Source organism: Enhydra lutris, unplaced genomic scaffold, assembly GCF_002288905.1.
Source record: "Enhydra lutris kenyoni isolate GAN:26980312 unplaced genomic scaffold, ASM228890v2 scaffoldscaffold3, whole genome shotgun sequence".
Taxonomy (NCBI): Eukaryota; Metazoa; Chordata; class Mammalia; order Carnivora; family Mustelidae; genus Enhydra; species Enhydra lutris.
Window position 1 is genome coordinate 31,635,749 of NW_019154087.1, and position 15,755 is coordinate 31,651,503.

A 15,755-nucleotide genomic window follows, 5' to 3' on the forward strand; every position below is an offset into this window, starting at 1 on the left:
ATTCAATTTTCTCTGTCCATGCTCTTTTGCTTAAAGAAACCTCAGCTATTACTTCTATGTGAACAACTCCTTTCCTTTTCTCTAGGACAGCTTTCTCATGAGCTTCAGTTATGTATTTCCATTTGTCTTCTGAACATTTCTATTTGGGTATGCTGCCATCTTTTCAGACATAACTGGCTCAAAACCAAACACACGATGTTCCTCTTCAATGATATCTCTTATGTATTTTCTTATTTTTGTCACAGTATTGCCCTTTTAGTGGCCATTATTCATTTTTATCTTCTTCTAGTCACTATACATATTAAATATTTACTGCATCTCTTATCTTAGAAAATCTTCTGAGTTGTTCTTCCTTTTCTTTACCAATGTTAGTAAACTCCTTATAGTGTCCCTAAAATAAATCTTCAAGTCATCCCATTCTATAATGTACTGCCAAAGTTTATTTCATAAACTACCTCTTTCTTCATGAATCTCCTTTAGTCTAAAACCTTCAGGAGCTACCCACTACCTGTGGAAGTAGTTCCCAAAAGCTTTTTATGTTTTTTATTTATTTTTAAAGATTTATTTATTTATTTGAGAGAGAGAGAATGAGCTCACAGGTGTGAAGAGTCGGGCAGGGGTAGAGGGAGAGAATCTCAAGCAGACTGCCTGCCCTTGCTAGACTCCATCCCAGGACCCATGAGATCATGACCTGAACTGAAACCAAGAGTTGGATCTTAACTGACTGAGCCACCCAGATGCCCCTCCAAAAGCTTTAAAAAAATTATTAGACAAATTTAGTTAAAAAAAAAAAAGTATATAGGATCCAAACAAAGAAGAGTAAATCTAAAGCCGTTTTGAATGAAAATAATTCAGGCACCTTCTATGTATAGGGCTTTTCCTATACGTTGTTCCCTGGGCTTTTCTGCAGATTTCTGGGACACTTTAGAAGACAATTTGAAACCTATTGCCTCTAATACAAAATCCTTATTTAGGATTAGGCCCTATTTCATTCAACCCGTATGTTCATTACATCCAATCATTCCATGAATTCCATCTTTGTACCTTGGCTTCTATCATGTTTAGCACCTAGAATGCTGCTAAACTTTTTTGCTTCTTTAAGTCTTATTTATATTTACAGATACATTTCAAGTACTACATCTTTGTTGAATATGTGAATGCCTTTTTAGGAAATAAAAGACTTGGTGTCTTTTCTCATGATGTATATGTATCTTGGGGGAGGTACTTTTTTTTTTTTGGAAAAATACTTCTATGTTACATTTAATTATTAGATGGACAAAAGTCACTTTTTTGTGCTTATTATATTTCAAAGCCCTAACCTGAATGATTTTAAGCATTCAAAAAAAATGGGTCCAAGATTGTTTGATGCTAAAATTATACATTAAGAGCACAGATCTAAGAATAATAATGTGACCCAAATCAATAATTTTAACATAATTTATTATTTTCTACATTTGTTTTCTTTTAGGACCTGCAACATATGATCCCGTTTTAAGGAAATCTTGCTCCATACCCTTATTTGTTAAAGCATCAAAGCGTTTTAAAGATTCCAAAGAGATAACTCCTGGTCCAGCAACATATGAGGTTTGTTACTAATATCTCTTTTATCAGTAGCAAAAGAATAGAATAATATCCAGAAAGTACTGAAAATGTTTACATTAAAGTCCTTTTCATATGTTTTATTCATATTTGGCTAATCAAACTCTTTTGGCTGTGGAAGTCATTTTTAAAAAAATATTTATTTATTTACTTATTTAGTGAGAGATAGCATGAGCTGGGAGGAGGGGCAGAGGGAGAGGGAGAGAGAGAATCTTAAGCAGGCTCCACACGCCATATGAGCCTGAAGTGGGGCTTGATCTAATGACCCTGAGATCATGACCTGGGCTAAAATCAAGTGTCTGACACTTAACTGACTGAGCCACCCAAGTCCCCCAGAAAGGCATTTTTGAATACATTCTGACATTTTTAAAAAAGATTGACTTATGAATTATTTAATTTATTAGTTTATCTATAAATGTCCACAACAGCATTTATATATATATAATATCTATATGTATGTATGTATTTTACATCCTTGCAACTTTAAAAACTTTGTTGTTTAGATACACAAATGGAAATTTTTAAGTATTATTGCAATCATGGATTTAATGGAGGGCTCAGAAGATAGTGTGCTGGTCTAGTAAAATCACGTATTGATCTTTTATCTTCTTTTAATAAGTATAGATGCTATAGTTTAGATTCATAATAAATAAAGGACTCTTTTAAGCTCTGGGCCTTCTGATTATAAGGAGGCTTAAATAAATCTGCAGGTTTTAAAAATTGTGTTCACAATTGGCCTTTTATTCCTCATCTAGAATGAATAGGTCTCACATCCCCACTCTACTGTATAATTCCCATTATAATATTTTATAATGACTCATAGCAAGTAATTTAAGAATTAATTCTCAGTACAAACCACAGTGAATATAGTTTTTTGGGTTAGCTAATGACAAGTTCATTTTTCTTGAATGTATGGTTTTCTGCTTATTTAAAATGTCATAACCTAAAAACTTCTTTGGCATTCTGTCAATGCAAATTCATAATATAACATCAGGAAAAAAAGAAAAATAAAATAAAATAAATGATTGAAGAGTTGTTATTTCACTTGTGGGCTGTTGATTCCCCGAAAAGACCACTGCTAATTCCTACTGATTAAGCAATGCGAATTTTATTTACTTCAGAAAGGGAGAATCTGCTATATAGTCTTAATAGTATTTCAGAAGGTGCAAGTCAAAGGACTTCTGATGTTTTAGGAACTGGGGTGTGTGATGTAAGACAGGTCTTACAAATGGGGAATTGGTTGGGATTGGGCAAAGTTTATGACTTGTTTACTTTGGGTTATTGGGCACAGTGAGGGAGTGTCTTGAAGTAAGTCTTGATCAGTAAGCTATCAGTCTTCATAAGTTAGTGGTATGGCTGTTCATAGTCTAATCAAATTATCACATTAAATCATTAGCTGAACACTTCTCCCATACTTTTTTAAAACTGATTTTATGGGGCACCTGGGTGGTTCAGTGGTTTGAGCCTCTCCTTCAGCTCAGGTCATGATCTCAGGGTCCTGGGATGGAGAACTGCATCGGGCTCTCTGCTCAGCAGGGAGCCTGCTTCCCCCTCTCTCTCTGCCTGCCTCTCTGCCTACTTGTGATCTCTCTCTCTCTGTCAAATAAATAAATAAAATATTTAAAAAAACCTAATTTTAATGGTATTTACAAATAATAATATCAGTAAATCTAATGTTTTCCTTTTATTTTGTTATATATTTATCATAGAAGGTGCATTTTCTAGTCTTTCTAATATTTAAAGACATTCTTTTTCTTTCATAAGATTTTATAAATTATATTTATACTTCCTCATAGTCATTTACTACAGCAAATTATTTTCTATGTCAAAGGAAAACATTTATGGGGTTGATAATGATGTTTATTCAGATACTGCCTGAAATTTCAAACTAATATGTCCTATATATATACTGCACTGCAAGGTAACTTTCCTGTTGAGAACTGAGTAATATTTTTTGCCTTCCAACACTATGTTTTCTTTAATATTTGAAAACTTTTTTGAACAGGTAATTTTCCTGAAAGATTTTCCTTTTTATAAGAAAAAGTTATTTTTAATCTGATAGGCCAATAAATTACTAGGTCTTTTATTGTAACTTGCTCTTATTTTTTAATTCAATACTTTTTTTCTCTCTTGACTTTAGTAAGTTTAATTTAAGTTGGTAACTCTTGAGAACATATTTGCCTTAAATATTTTACTTTTTTTTTTAACAGAAAAAGATGATTCTAGAAATTTAGAACATTGTTTTAAGACTACAATATTATGTTCTATTTAAAAAGTGGTTAAATGTGTAGGACTTGTGCCATTATCTGTTACAGGCTCTCAGTGTCACATATTCATACTGGATCCAGCTTATCTAACGTGGGTGGTACTTATAATAATATCTATAACAATAGCTCTTTCAAGTTACACAACCACATATGCAAATTCCACTTGCCATTTTTATTCTTGTGTGAATAATCTTTTGAGTTTCCCAGGCAGAATTAGGGTTTTCCTTTTTTTTTTCTTTTTTGGGGTGTGTGTGGGGGGGAGGGGTCAGATTTGCCATTGGATTATTATTCACACTATCTTTCAATTACAAACTAATCTGTTTGTCTCTTTTGCTCCTTCTAGTTGTTGATATTTATTGGTTAACTATTGCTGACCCTTTTGAAGATACAATGAAACCTAGAGACTCTTTACTTAGGAAGAAAACATTGCATGTACACTCCTAACAAAACCCTGTGTATACAATTTTAGATAGTTTATTTATCTACAAAAGCTCACCTATGGCTTCAGTCAAGAACTCCCAATAGTAGTTTCTGAGCTACATGAGAGCAAGACTTATTTACTTTTATATTACTAGGACTTCAACCACAGAATCTGGCATATAGTAACATATTAATAAATGCTTATAGTATAAAGCAACACAATGGTTAATGGTAGGACTTTCTTCCCAGGATTAAGTCACTAATCTTTACCTATTAATAAACATTTACTTACTTAATTCACAGTGAGAAGAATATGTATATGTCCTTTTAAAATAACAGCAGGTTTTACTGACTTATTCACATTCTCTTGTTGAGTAAGTCTTCTCACTAAATGCCAGCTTTTTAAGGTTTAAACACGAGGCACTACATTATTTTCTGGAAATTAAAATTGACAGTTATTATGAGAATATTTTAAAAACTAGATAGAAGAAATTTCAATGAATTTAACTTTTAAAAAAATCCTCATTTAAATATACAGAAAAATTTAAATACACATCTCTTTAAAAAAGCAAATTCTACTGAAATTAATTGAAGTTTAATAATAGAAGTATTTTTTGAATATAATTTTTTCTACTCTTTGAGATATAATTGACATATGTATATGTATTATAAATTATTGCCACAATGAGGTAGTAATAAATGATACCATCACCTTGCATAGTTGTCATTTTTTGTGTGTATGGTGTTAACAGTTAATACCTATTCTTAAAGGTTAAGTAAGATCTATTGAAGTAATAATATAGTATTGTTAACTATAGTCACCATGCAGTATATAAGATCTCCAGAATTTATTCATTTTCTAAAAGAAGGTATATACCTTTTACCCAATTTCTTTCAATTTCTTCTATTTCTTAATCCCTGGCAAGCACAATTTTACTATATCCTAATCAGTACAGCTTTTACATACAAGTATAAACATACAGTATTTTTCTCTGTCTAACCTATTTCACTTAGTATGATGCTTTCAAGATCCATCCATGTTGTCACAAATGGCAAGATAGCGTTCTTTTTTTTTTTTTTTAAATGGTTGGATAATATTCCATTGTTATGCACACAAACCACAACTTCTTTATCCATTCATCCATTGATGGATACTTAGGTTGTCCTCTATCTTTACTACTGTGAGTAATGGTAGAGTGACAGGAAAGTGCAGATGTCTCTTCAAGACAATAATTCCTTTCCTTCAGATATATTCCCAGAATATAATCTGGGAATTGCTGGTTATGGTAGCTTTATTTTTAATTTTTAAGGAATTTCTGTACTGTTTTTTATAGTGGCTGTACCAATTTATATTCCCACCAACAGTGGACAATAGTTACCTTTTATCTACATCCTTACCAACATTTGTTATCTCTTGTCTTTTTGATGTTATCCATTCTAACAGATATGATGTGACATCTCATTGTGTTTTTGATTTGCATTTCCCTGATGATGAATAATGTTGAGCACTTTTTCATATACCTGTTGACCGTTTCTATATCGTCTTTGGAAAAATATTTATTCAGGTCCTCTGCCATTTTTTTTTAGTTTTTTTTTTTTCTTCTGTTGAGTTGTATGAGTTCCTCATATATTTCTTATATTATCCCCTTATCAGATAGATGGTTTGCCCTTATTTTCTTCCTTTTTATTGGTTGACTTTTTGTTTTTTTTTCTTTTACTGTGCAGATACTCTTCAGTTTGATGTAGTCCTGCTTGTTTATTTTAGTTATACTTGGTATCATATCTAAAAGAATCATTGCAAAGACTAATGTCAAGGAACTTTTTCCCTATGTTTTAGGAATTTCATGGTTTTAGGTGTTAGATTTAAGTCTTTAATTCAGTTTTTTTGGTGAGTATTATGTTAAGGCTGCAATCTTATTCTTTTGCAGGTGGCTATCCAGTTTTCCTAAAACCATTTATTAGAAGAGACTATCCTTTACCTATTGTATATTCTTAGTATCCTTCTCAAGGATTAGTTGATCATACATTGCAAAAGTTAATTTCTGGGCTCTCAATTCTGTTGTCTTTGTATATTTGTCTGTTTTTAGGCTAGTACCATACTGTTTTGATTACTATAGCCTTGTAATATATTTTGAAATTAGAAAGTGTGATACCTCTAGCTCTATTGTTCTTTCTCAGGATTGCTTTGGCTGCTTCAGGTCTTCTGTGTTCCATACAAATTTTGACTTTTTTTTTTTATTTCTGTGAAAAATGCCTTTGGGATTTCGATAGGGATTGCATTGAATATCAATTTAGGCAGTATGCACATTTTAAAATTATTGATTTTTCTAGCTCACAAACCATAGGATATCTTGCTATTTTTTTGTGTCTTGAAGTTTTCTCATCATTGTCTTATAATTTTCAGTGTACAGATCTTTAACTTCCTTGGTTACATGTCCCTAAGTATTTTTCTTTGTTTGTTTGTTTTTGATGCTATTAAAAATGGGATCATTTAAAAAATATTTTTGGATAGTTTGTTGTTAGTGTATATAATGTAACTAATTTTTTGTTTTCATTTTGTATCCTGTAACTTCACTGAATTCATTTATTATTTCTAACAAATTGTGGTACCTTTAGGATTATCTATATGTAAGATTATGTCATCTGCAAGCAGATAATTTCACTTCATTTTTTCTAATCTGGATGATATTTATTCCTTTTTCTTGCCTAACTGCTCTTGATAGGACTTCTAGTGCCACATTAAATAGGCATGGGTAGAGTGAGCACTCTTATCTTCATCTTGTTTTAGCAAAAAATCTTTTAGCTTTTTATTACTGAATATGATATTAGCTGTGGGCATGTCATATATGATCTTTATTATATTGAGTTATGTTTATTCTATATCCAATTTGCTGGGGGTTTTTATCATAAAATGATGCTGGATTTTGTTAATTTTTTTTGCATATATTGAGATGATCATATGATTTTTATCTTTTATTCTGTTAATGTGTTATATCACATTTATTGATTTGTATATGTTGAACCATCCTTGCATCCCAGAAATAAATCTCACTTGATCATGATATAAGATCCTTTCAGGGTGCTGTTGAATTCAGTGTGGTAGTATTTTGTTGAGAAATTTGCATCATCAGGTATTAATGGCCTGTAATTTTCTATTCTTGTAATATCCTTATCTAGCTTTGCTATCAGGGAAATGCTGGCCTTATAAAATGAGTTTGAGAGTATTATCTGCTCATCAAATGTTTGGGAGAATTTGAGAATGACTGGCATTGATCCTTTAAAATATAAGTAGAATCTACCAGTGAAACCATTTGGTCCTGGGCTTTTCTTTGTTGGGAGGTTTTTGATTACTGATTTAATCTTATTTCTAGTTGTGGGTCTGTTCAGATTTTCTGTTTTTTTCATAATTTAGTGTTGGTAGGTTGTATGTTTTAGGGATTTATCCATTTCTTCTAGGTCATTCAATTTCTTGGTGTATAATTGTTTATAGTAATTTCTTATGATCCTTTCTGTTTCTGTGGTGTTAGTCGTAATGGCTCCTCTTTGATGATGAATTTGTCTTCTCTTTTTTCCTTAGTCTAGCTAAAGCCTGTCAATTTTCTTTCTTTCTTTTCTTTTTTTTTTTTTTTTTTAAGATTTTATCTATTTATTTGAGAGAGAGAGTGAGAGAAAGAGAGCATGAACAGGGGCAGGGGCAGAAGGAGAAACAGACTCCCTGCTGAGGAGCCTGATGCAGATGATCCTGGAACTCCAAGATCATGACTTGAGTTGAAGGCAGATGCTTAACCCAGGTGTCTCTGGTCTGTCAATTTTCTTTATTCCTTTCTCTTTAAAAAAAAAACAAACAGATTTTTTGTTTCATTCATCTTTTGTATTGTTTTCTGGTCTGTATTTCATGTATTTATGTCCTGATCTTTGTTGTCTCCTTCTTTCTGCTAACTTTGGACTTAATTTGTTCTTTTTCTAGTTCCATAAGATGTAAAATTGTTTTGTTTTGTTTTTAATTTGTGATCTTTTTTTTTTTTTAAGATTTTGTTTATTTATTTGACAGAGAGAGACACAGTGAGAGAAGGAACACAAGCAGGGGGAGTGGGAGAAGGAGAAGCAGGCTTCCCTCAGAGCAGGGAGCCTGATGTGGGGCTTGATCTCTGGATCCTGGAATCATCACCTGAGCTGAGGGCAAACACTTAATGACTGAGCCACCCAGGCACCCCCTTTTTTGTTTTTTTCTTAATGTAAGCATTTAATGCTATAAACTTTCCTCTCAAAACTGCTTTTACTACCTCTCATAAATTTTGGTATGTTTTGTTTCCATTTTTATTTGTTTCAAAATATTTTTGGCTTCTCATTTGATTTCTTCTTTGATCCATTTGTTGTTCAAGAGTGTGTTGTTTAATTTCTACATATTTGTGAATTTATTGTTTTTTTCCCTTTTATTGATTTCTAATTTCATACCATTGGGGTTGGAAAATATATTTGTTATATTTCAATCTCCTTACATTTGCTAAGGCTTGTTTTGTGACCTAACAATCTATCTTGGAAACTGTTTCTTGTGCACTTGAGAAGAATGTATTCTTTTGTATTGCATAGAATATTCCATATGTGTCCATTAGGTCCTTCTGGTCCAAGGCATAGTTCAAATCCAGTGTTTTCTTATTGATTTTGTATCTGGATAATCTATCCATTTTTGAAAGTGATGACTGAAATTCTCTACTCTTACCGTATTGTCTGTTTCTCCTTGTAGGTCTGTTAGGGTTTGTTTAATACATTTAGGTACTCTGTTTTTGGGTGCATATATATTTACAATTGTTATATCCTCTTGATGAATTTGCCACTTTGTGATTATATAATGACTTCCTTTGTATGCTTTTACAATTTTTGACTTTAAGTCTATTTTTTTATGATATAAGTGTATTTATCCTTGCTCTCTTATTTCCTACTTGCGTAGAATATCTTTTTCTGTCCCTTTACTTTCAATCTATGTGTATCCTTAAACTTGAAATACCCATACAGTTGTATTTTTTTTTTTAATCCATCTAGCCACTCTATGTCTATGATAGGTTAGGACTTAACTAATGCCACTTTATTAATTATTTTAGCTGTTTTATCTTGTAGAGCTGCAGAAGCCAAAGCTGGCTATGGTCATGTCCCCTAGGGTCTGGCATAGGCAGAGAGGAGCTCAAGTGGCTGGTATCTTACACTTGTCCAGTCACAGATACCTTGGATGAATGCTAGTGTTGTCCCAGATTCTGGCAGGGGTGGTTGGGGGACTGAAAGAAGTGGCTCATGTGGCTGGCATCAGTGAATTCAAATACCTGTGAGGGGGAAAGCTAATGAAATCTACTGGGGTCTGCAGCAGGTGTGCTGGACTTAGGCTTTGTCATCAGTGGTGAAATCTGCTGAATTTGTCTGCAGAGTAGGTCTCTGTGAACTGCAATTGCTTATGATGTATGTATGCTAATAATAGCCTCTGCTTTTTCTTTCTTGTTTCTAGCCAGCTCTAGATGTCTTTGTTTTGTTGGTCTGGGTAGGGTGAAACCAAAGTAGGACTTTCCTACAGTACCCCTAACAGGCTGGAGAAGATGATCACTCACTCTATTCTTATTTTGTTGGTGAATGAAACTCTTTCATGCTGGGAAGTTGCTTCTTGGCATTAAAAAATGCCACTTGGAGGAAGAAAAACCAGGCAAAATTGAGTTGTCTTCTTTCTCTTCTTGTGCTATTATTCTCAGTTTTTTGGTTATAGTGTGTTGTTAAAATTTCCCAGGTGGACTCTAAACGTCTTCCAGAGCTGTTTTTGTTCATGGATAGCTGTCCAGTCATTGATTTCTGTGAGAAAACAGGGAATCTGTGTTCTCCTACATCACCATTTTTTTCCCCCACTGAAATACCAGTAATTTTTTCTCCCAACACTTTGAATTTATCATCCCATTTCCTTCTGTCCTCCAAGGTTTCTTTTTTTTTTTTTTTAAAGATTTTATTTATTTGACAGAGAGAGAGAGATCACAAGTAGGCAGAGAGGCAGGCAGAGAGAGGGGAGAAAGCAGGCTCCCTGCAGAGCAGAGAGCCCAACGTGGGGCTCGATCCCAGGACCCTGGGATCATGACCTGAGCCGAAGGCAGAGGCTTTAACCCACAGAGCCACCCAGGTGCCCCTGTCCTCCAAGGTTTCTGCTGAAAAATCCATTGACAGTTTTGTGAGGATTCACTTGTAGGTGTGACAAGTCACCTTTCTCTTAGTGCTTTCAAAATTCTCTCTTTGTGTTTGACTTCTGATGAGTTGATTATAATATATCTTGCAGATGTTTTGTATCCATTTTTCAGAGGGATCTTTTGGGCTTCCTTAATCTGATCTCCATTTCCTTCCCCAGAACTGGGACATTTTTAGTCACTTTTTCTTTGAAAAATTTATCTGGTCCCTTCTCTGTCTTCTCCTTGTGGAACTCCTATAAGGCCTTTATTGATTCATTTGCAGATGTTTCATGGGCCCTTAAGCTTTATTCATTATTTTTCCTTTTTCTTTTTGCTCTTCTGACTGAATAATTGTGAATGACTTGTCTTTGCATTTGTATTCCTATCTTCTGTTTGATCTAGTATGATATTGAAATCCTCTAATGCATTTTTTTCCGTTCAATTTTACCTGTAACTGTATGATTCTGTTTGTTACTTTTTGATATTTTTCTCTTTGTTGAAATTCTCACTTCATTCTTGCATTCTTCTAACCTTGATGAGCATCTTTACATTGGTTATTTTGAATAGTCTGACAGGCAACTCATATATCTCCATTTCGTTAGGAAAAGAGGTTTATCTTGTTCCTTTACTTGGAACGTGTTTCTCTGTTTCTTCGTTTTCCTTGATTCTCTGTTTTGATGCTTGTACGTTAAATATAACAGCTACCTCTCCTAGTCTTCATTACTGACCTCATATAGGGCAAGACCCTTACCAATAAGTGCAACCAGAGATTGTGAAGACACCTCTCAACCTTTGTGCTAGTTCAACCTGCTTCCTTTCTTCTTAGCAGCCTACAAACATCTAGAGTATGCTGGATTCTATCAGTGTGTGGAGATAAATGAGACAGATGCAAGTTCCTCAGGCAGTCCCCAGAGAAGCTGAATCATTAGATGTACTAACTCTTTCCTTCCTTAGGGATAAATTAGGATCTGAGGTTTTTAGCCTGTTTGCTCTGCACTTAGCTGGGAAGAGAGGCTCTGACAATTAGTTGTGTTCTAGATTAAATGTTGTCTTTGTTTTCACTAACTCCTAGGCTTCTTATATTTTAGTGCATTTTTTGTTTTGTTTTGGTGTTTTGTTTTTATTTACTAATGTAATAAAGAACAGTTCTTTGAACTTCTCAAAAGGAGCATAAGTACAATGGAAGGGAGATTCAGAAATTTACCATTTGAGCCTCATAATTGCAAGTTCAACTAGGAGGTATGAGATTTGAGGAGAGACGATATCTCCAAGTCACTAGATTTTGTTCATTATTACTTGACAAAATGTATGTTAGATATCAATATTAATCTCAGATGAGCTCCATTCAGCTTGATATTAATATATACTTGTCTCGGATCCTGACAAATGAAGCTTTTATTATTATGAGAAATTTCTTAAGTTTTGGTGAGACTTTGTAGATATTATAGAAGAGAGTTGAGAATAACTGCTTTTGATACCATGGTCCAAATTATTTTTTAATATAGAAAATTATCTACACATAATCTTGACAGTAACTAAAATGGAATAGGCAGTATAAGATCAGAAATATCAAAAAATTTTCTAGAGTGTAAGAGTGTCTATATTCGTTCCAAAAGGCCACTTTACAACAGATAAAAGGATTCCAAGTATATAAGTACTTAGACTTCTATTTTCTGCTTCAACTGGAATAACTCCATTTTTTATGCATCATAAATTATACATTTGCATAAAAGTACATTAGAGAAAGAGTTCCATGACCTAAAGTTAAAAACAAAATTTAAAGTCACAGTTGTAGGGCGCCTGGGTGGCTCAGTTGGTTAAGCGACTGCCTTCGGCTCAGGTCATGATCCTGGATTCCTGGGACAGAGTCCCGCATCGGGCTCCCAGCTCCATGGGGAGTCTGCTTCTCCCTCTGACCTTCTTCTCTCTCATGCTCTCTCTCACTCTCTTTCTCTCTCAAATAAATAAAATTAAAAAAAAAAGTCACAGCTGTAGAGAAAAGGTAGGTTCATTGCATTAAGAGAAAACTTGTTCTAAATCTCACTTCAGTCATTTAATAACTCAGATAGAAGGATAAAAATCTACAAATACAGTACAAAAAATGTGCCAAAAAGTGTTTTGTTTTTCTTTATTATTATTATATTTTGCAGTACTGACAGTTGGATCCATACGTGTAATTACTGTTATTATTACTTTTGTTTTATGGCTACCCTCATTTATTTTTAGTGTACAGATATGAACCCAGTCTGGTGTAGGCTCTGAGAATCCAAAATTAAGAAAAAAAATCTTTGTTCTCAAATATGTAGCAATCTGTTAAAGAGAAAAATATGTAACTATTTTAATTACAATAAAATAATTATTATATTAAGTAAAATGTACCAAAATGTGGAGTAGGAATCTATAAGTCAACCGAATCAGGCAATCTTCACAAGGCATTTTATTTGAAATATGAGAATAATGGGAATTTTCTGCTTGGACAAGCCAAGGGAACATATTCTAGGCCAAAGGAACAATATATTCAAACTCCAAGATACACTAGAGAATAAAATATCCTTGGCAAGATTTTATTAAGTCTGAACTGCTATAACATAAAATGAATGGCATGGCATTAGACATGTAGAAAATGTTAGATCACAAAATACATTAATCAATATGCAGAGTTTTTGTTCTCTCAACTATGGTGTAGACACTCAAGATTCTGAGTAGAGTTATAATATAGCATATTGATATAAATTAAGCAAAATCCATTTTTTAATTTTTTAGTATTTTAAAATATTATTTTTCCCTTTTTTTCTGGATAAATTGCTAATAAAGCATGCTAAGGGTTGATTGAAATTATATAGTTTTTTGAATCAAAGACAGTTCCCAAGTTTATTTCCAAATGCTCCTATTATCTTTGCAGAAAATATTTGGTAGTAGTTCTAAATTATATTTATTTTAAACTTCTACTTAAAAAAAAAACCCTTTTATACTTCAGTTTCAAAGTTTGTGGGATAGTTTTTCATATCCTTTGGAAATGCAATTTAAATTTTTGCTTTTAGAAATCAGTTTTGCACTTCAATTCTGAAAGTCATGGCACATTACTTAAAACTCCAAAATGAATGCTTAAAAGATACCTGTCATTTGTCATTCCCTATAAAACTTCTCTGACTCTCCATGGACTTCATCCTTAGTTTGATTTTCTCCTTTCATTTCTGCTTACACAGCTCTTGATATTCCTTGGAACTTCCTAAGTTAGTAAATTTGAGGAGACTTGTTAAGGTCTTTCCTGGGAAATCTATTTTCAGCTTATCATATTAGGCCTTGAGATGCCTGTCAGAGGTCTATTCTAATAATATCCTGAAAGGATTCCAGGTTAATCATGTTACTAGTTATTGCATTGGAATAAGGATGAAATCTTTGGACTTTAAAGACTGGTTTCAGCCTAGAAAGTTGTCTTGCTGATTATATATTATGAATCCTTTTCATGGAGTCCATAAACCCTTTAAAAGAAGTAGAATCTTGTGTGCTCATACACTTGTGTAATTTCCTGTGTATGGTTTCCCTAATACTCTCAAAGGTAACTAACTCCCCTCCATCACCACGAAAATAAAAAGTTTAAGAATCACTTCTTTTTACCAAAAGAATACCTTTAACTATTAATAATTCAGAGAAAGAACAGAATCATTCCCACATGAGGTGATGCTGTCAAGAAAAGAATCAAGCTCTGGCCATGCTAATTGCCATAACTGCAAACCTCTTTAGGTACTAAGTCATTACTTTCCTGTGTATGTATATTTGATTTACAGTGAAATTATTTGTAGAATTATCTATCTAAAATGTTTATAAAATTGGGAAAGTTATATGTGATATTTTATGTAGAGAATGGAGTACAATAGTTTAAAAGATGAGTGAAATACATGATTTTTGCAATGGCGTTGGGTGATGATTTGAATGCAACAATATAAAAAATAGAGTGGGAAGAAACCAGTTTCATATCCATTTAACCTATTTTTAACTTGAAATAGTGTTATTTTAATGGGTTACACTGAAATATATTTAATTTTTTGATGTCTCAATATACTAAAAATGATCTAAGCTATCACTATTTTTATTACCAAAAAGTACTTTTACTTAAGACATAATTTGAGTTTGATCTAGAAATCAGGAAAAACTCTTACCAAAATGAAAGTTATGTATTTTTCTACTCTGCTCTGATTGCAATGTAGAAGTTTTATTATTTATTCAAAATAGTATTTCAGTTTTAACTTCTTTATAATTAACAATGTTTATAACCAAGGAAAGGATATTTTATAAATAGTTACCAAGTTTTTATCTCTAGTTATCATAATAAATCATATTTTTATTTTCATCTTTTCCTAAAATATAAACATTAGTTTACCAGGCCATAACATCTTGTTTGTAAGTTGAGGTTTAATTGTGGATTAGAATCATTGTTAGAGGAGAATCAGTAAATTAGTAAGGAAAGTAGACTTTGTTTTGAATTCTCAACAATAAAATCACTAGAGATATCAACTATTTTCTTCTTTAAGAAAGAAAGAGATAAATCTCATATTCTCTTTGACAGTCAAAAAATAATTTATTGACAAATGCCAAAAAATACACCCTCTGGCCCTCTTTTTCTTCTAATACCACCCAGTTCCAAGGATGATGCCCCTCAAGGCTCAGTGTATTCCTTCCCTTGGACTTGCTGCACTAATTACAGTCTGACTGGATATTGGCACTTGGTGCAGTAATGTTTTATCTTCACTCATTCTGTCATTGATGTTGACCTAGTCATTCCTGAGGCTATTGATATTGACCTGTTTATTGCTGGTGTTCAATGGCTCTACTTTTGAAAAACAGAGGGTACTACAAAAATATATATCTTTTATTCACAGTTTTTTAGAGTCCCAAGTTACATTATTTTCTTTGATGTTTCTTTTTCTTTCTTAGCACCTTTTTTTTTCTTAGTTCTAGAAGAAGTTGGAAGAAAGAAATATCAAAGGAATCATATAAATTAATAGTCACATTTATAAGCTAGTGCCACTTATTTTTAGCCAGGTTTGCTTATACAAGCTATGGTACCCTAAAATCTCTTCCTTCAGTGTTAGCTCTTTGCTCACTAGATATTTTATAGAGAGAAATGTTAAATGATTGGTTTCCTCACATTGATTAAGAACATTGGAACAGACCATTCATATATTTGTATATTAATTACACATCAGGGATCAAGAATAGTCTTTGATTTTTATATAAGTAGTACCACCTATTGACTATTCTTGGTGCATCTTATATA

The 15,755-nt window shown here is 32.8% G+C and overlaps 1 protein-coding gene across 1 annotated transcript in view; it reads left to right on the plus strand.

The window, feature by feature from the left end:
• Positions 1-15,755, plus strand: part of LOC111153773 (sperm tail PG-rich repeat containing 2) — a 596,073-nt gene that overhangs the window by 352,504 nt on the left and 227,814 nt on the right. Inside the window, exon 10 of the mRNA XM_022513010.1 lies at positions 1,469-1,584. Within this exon, the coding sequence (XP_022368718.1) occupies positions 1,469-1,584 (116 nt within the window). The remainder of the gene's footprint in view (positions 1-1,468; positions 1,585-15,755) is intronic.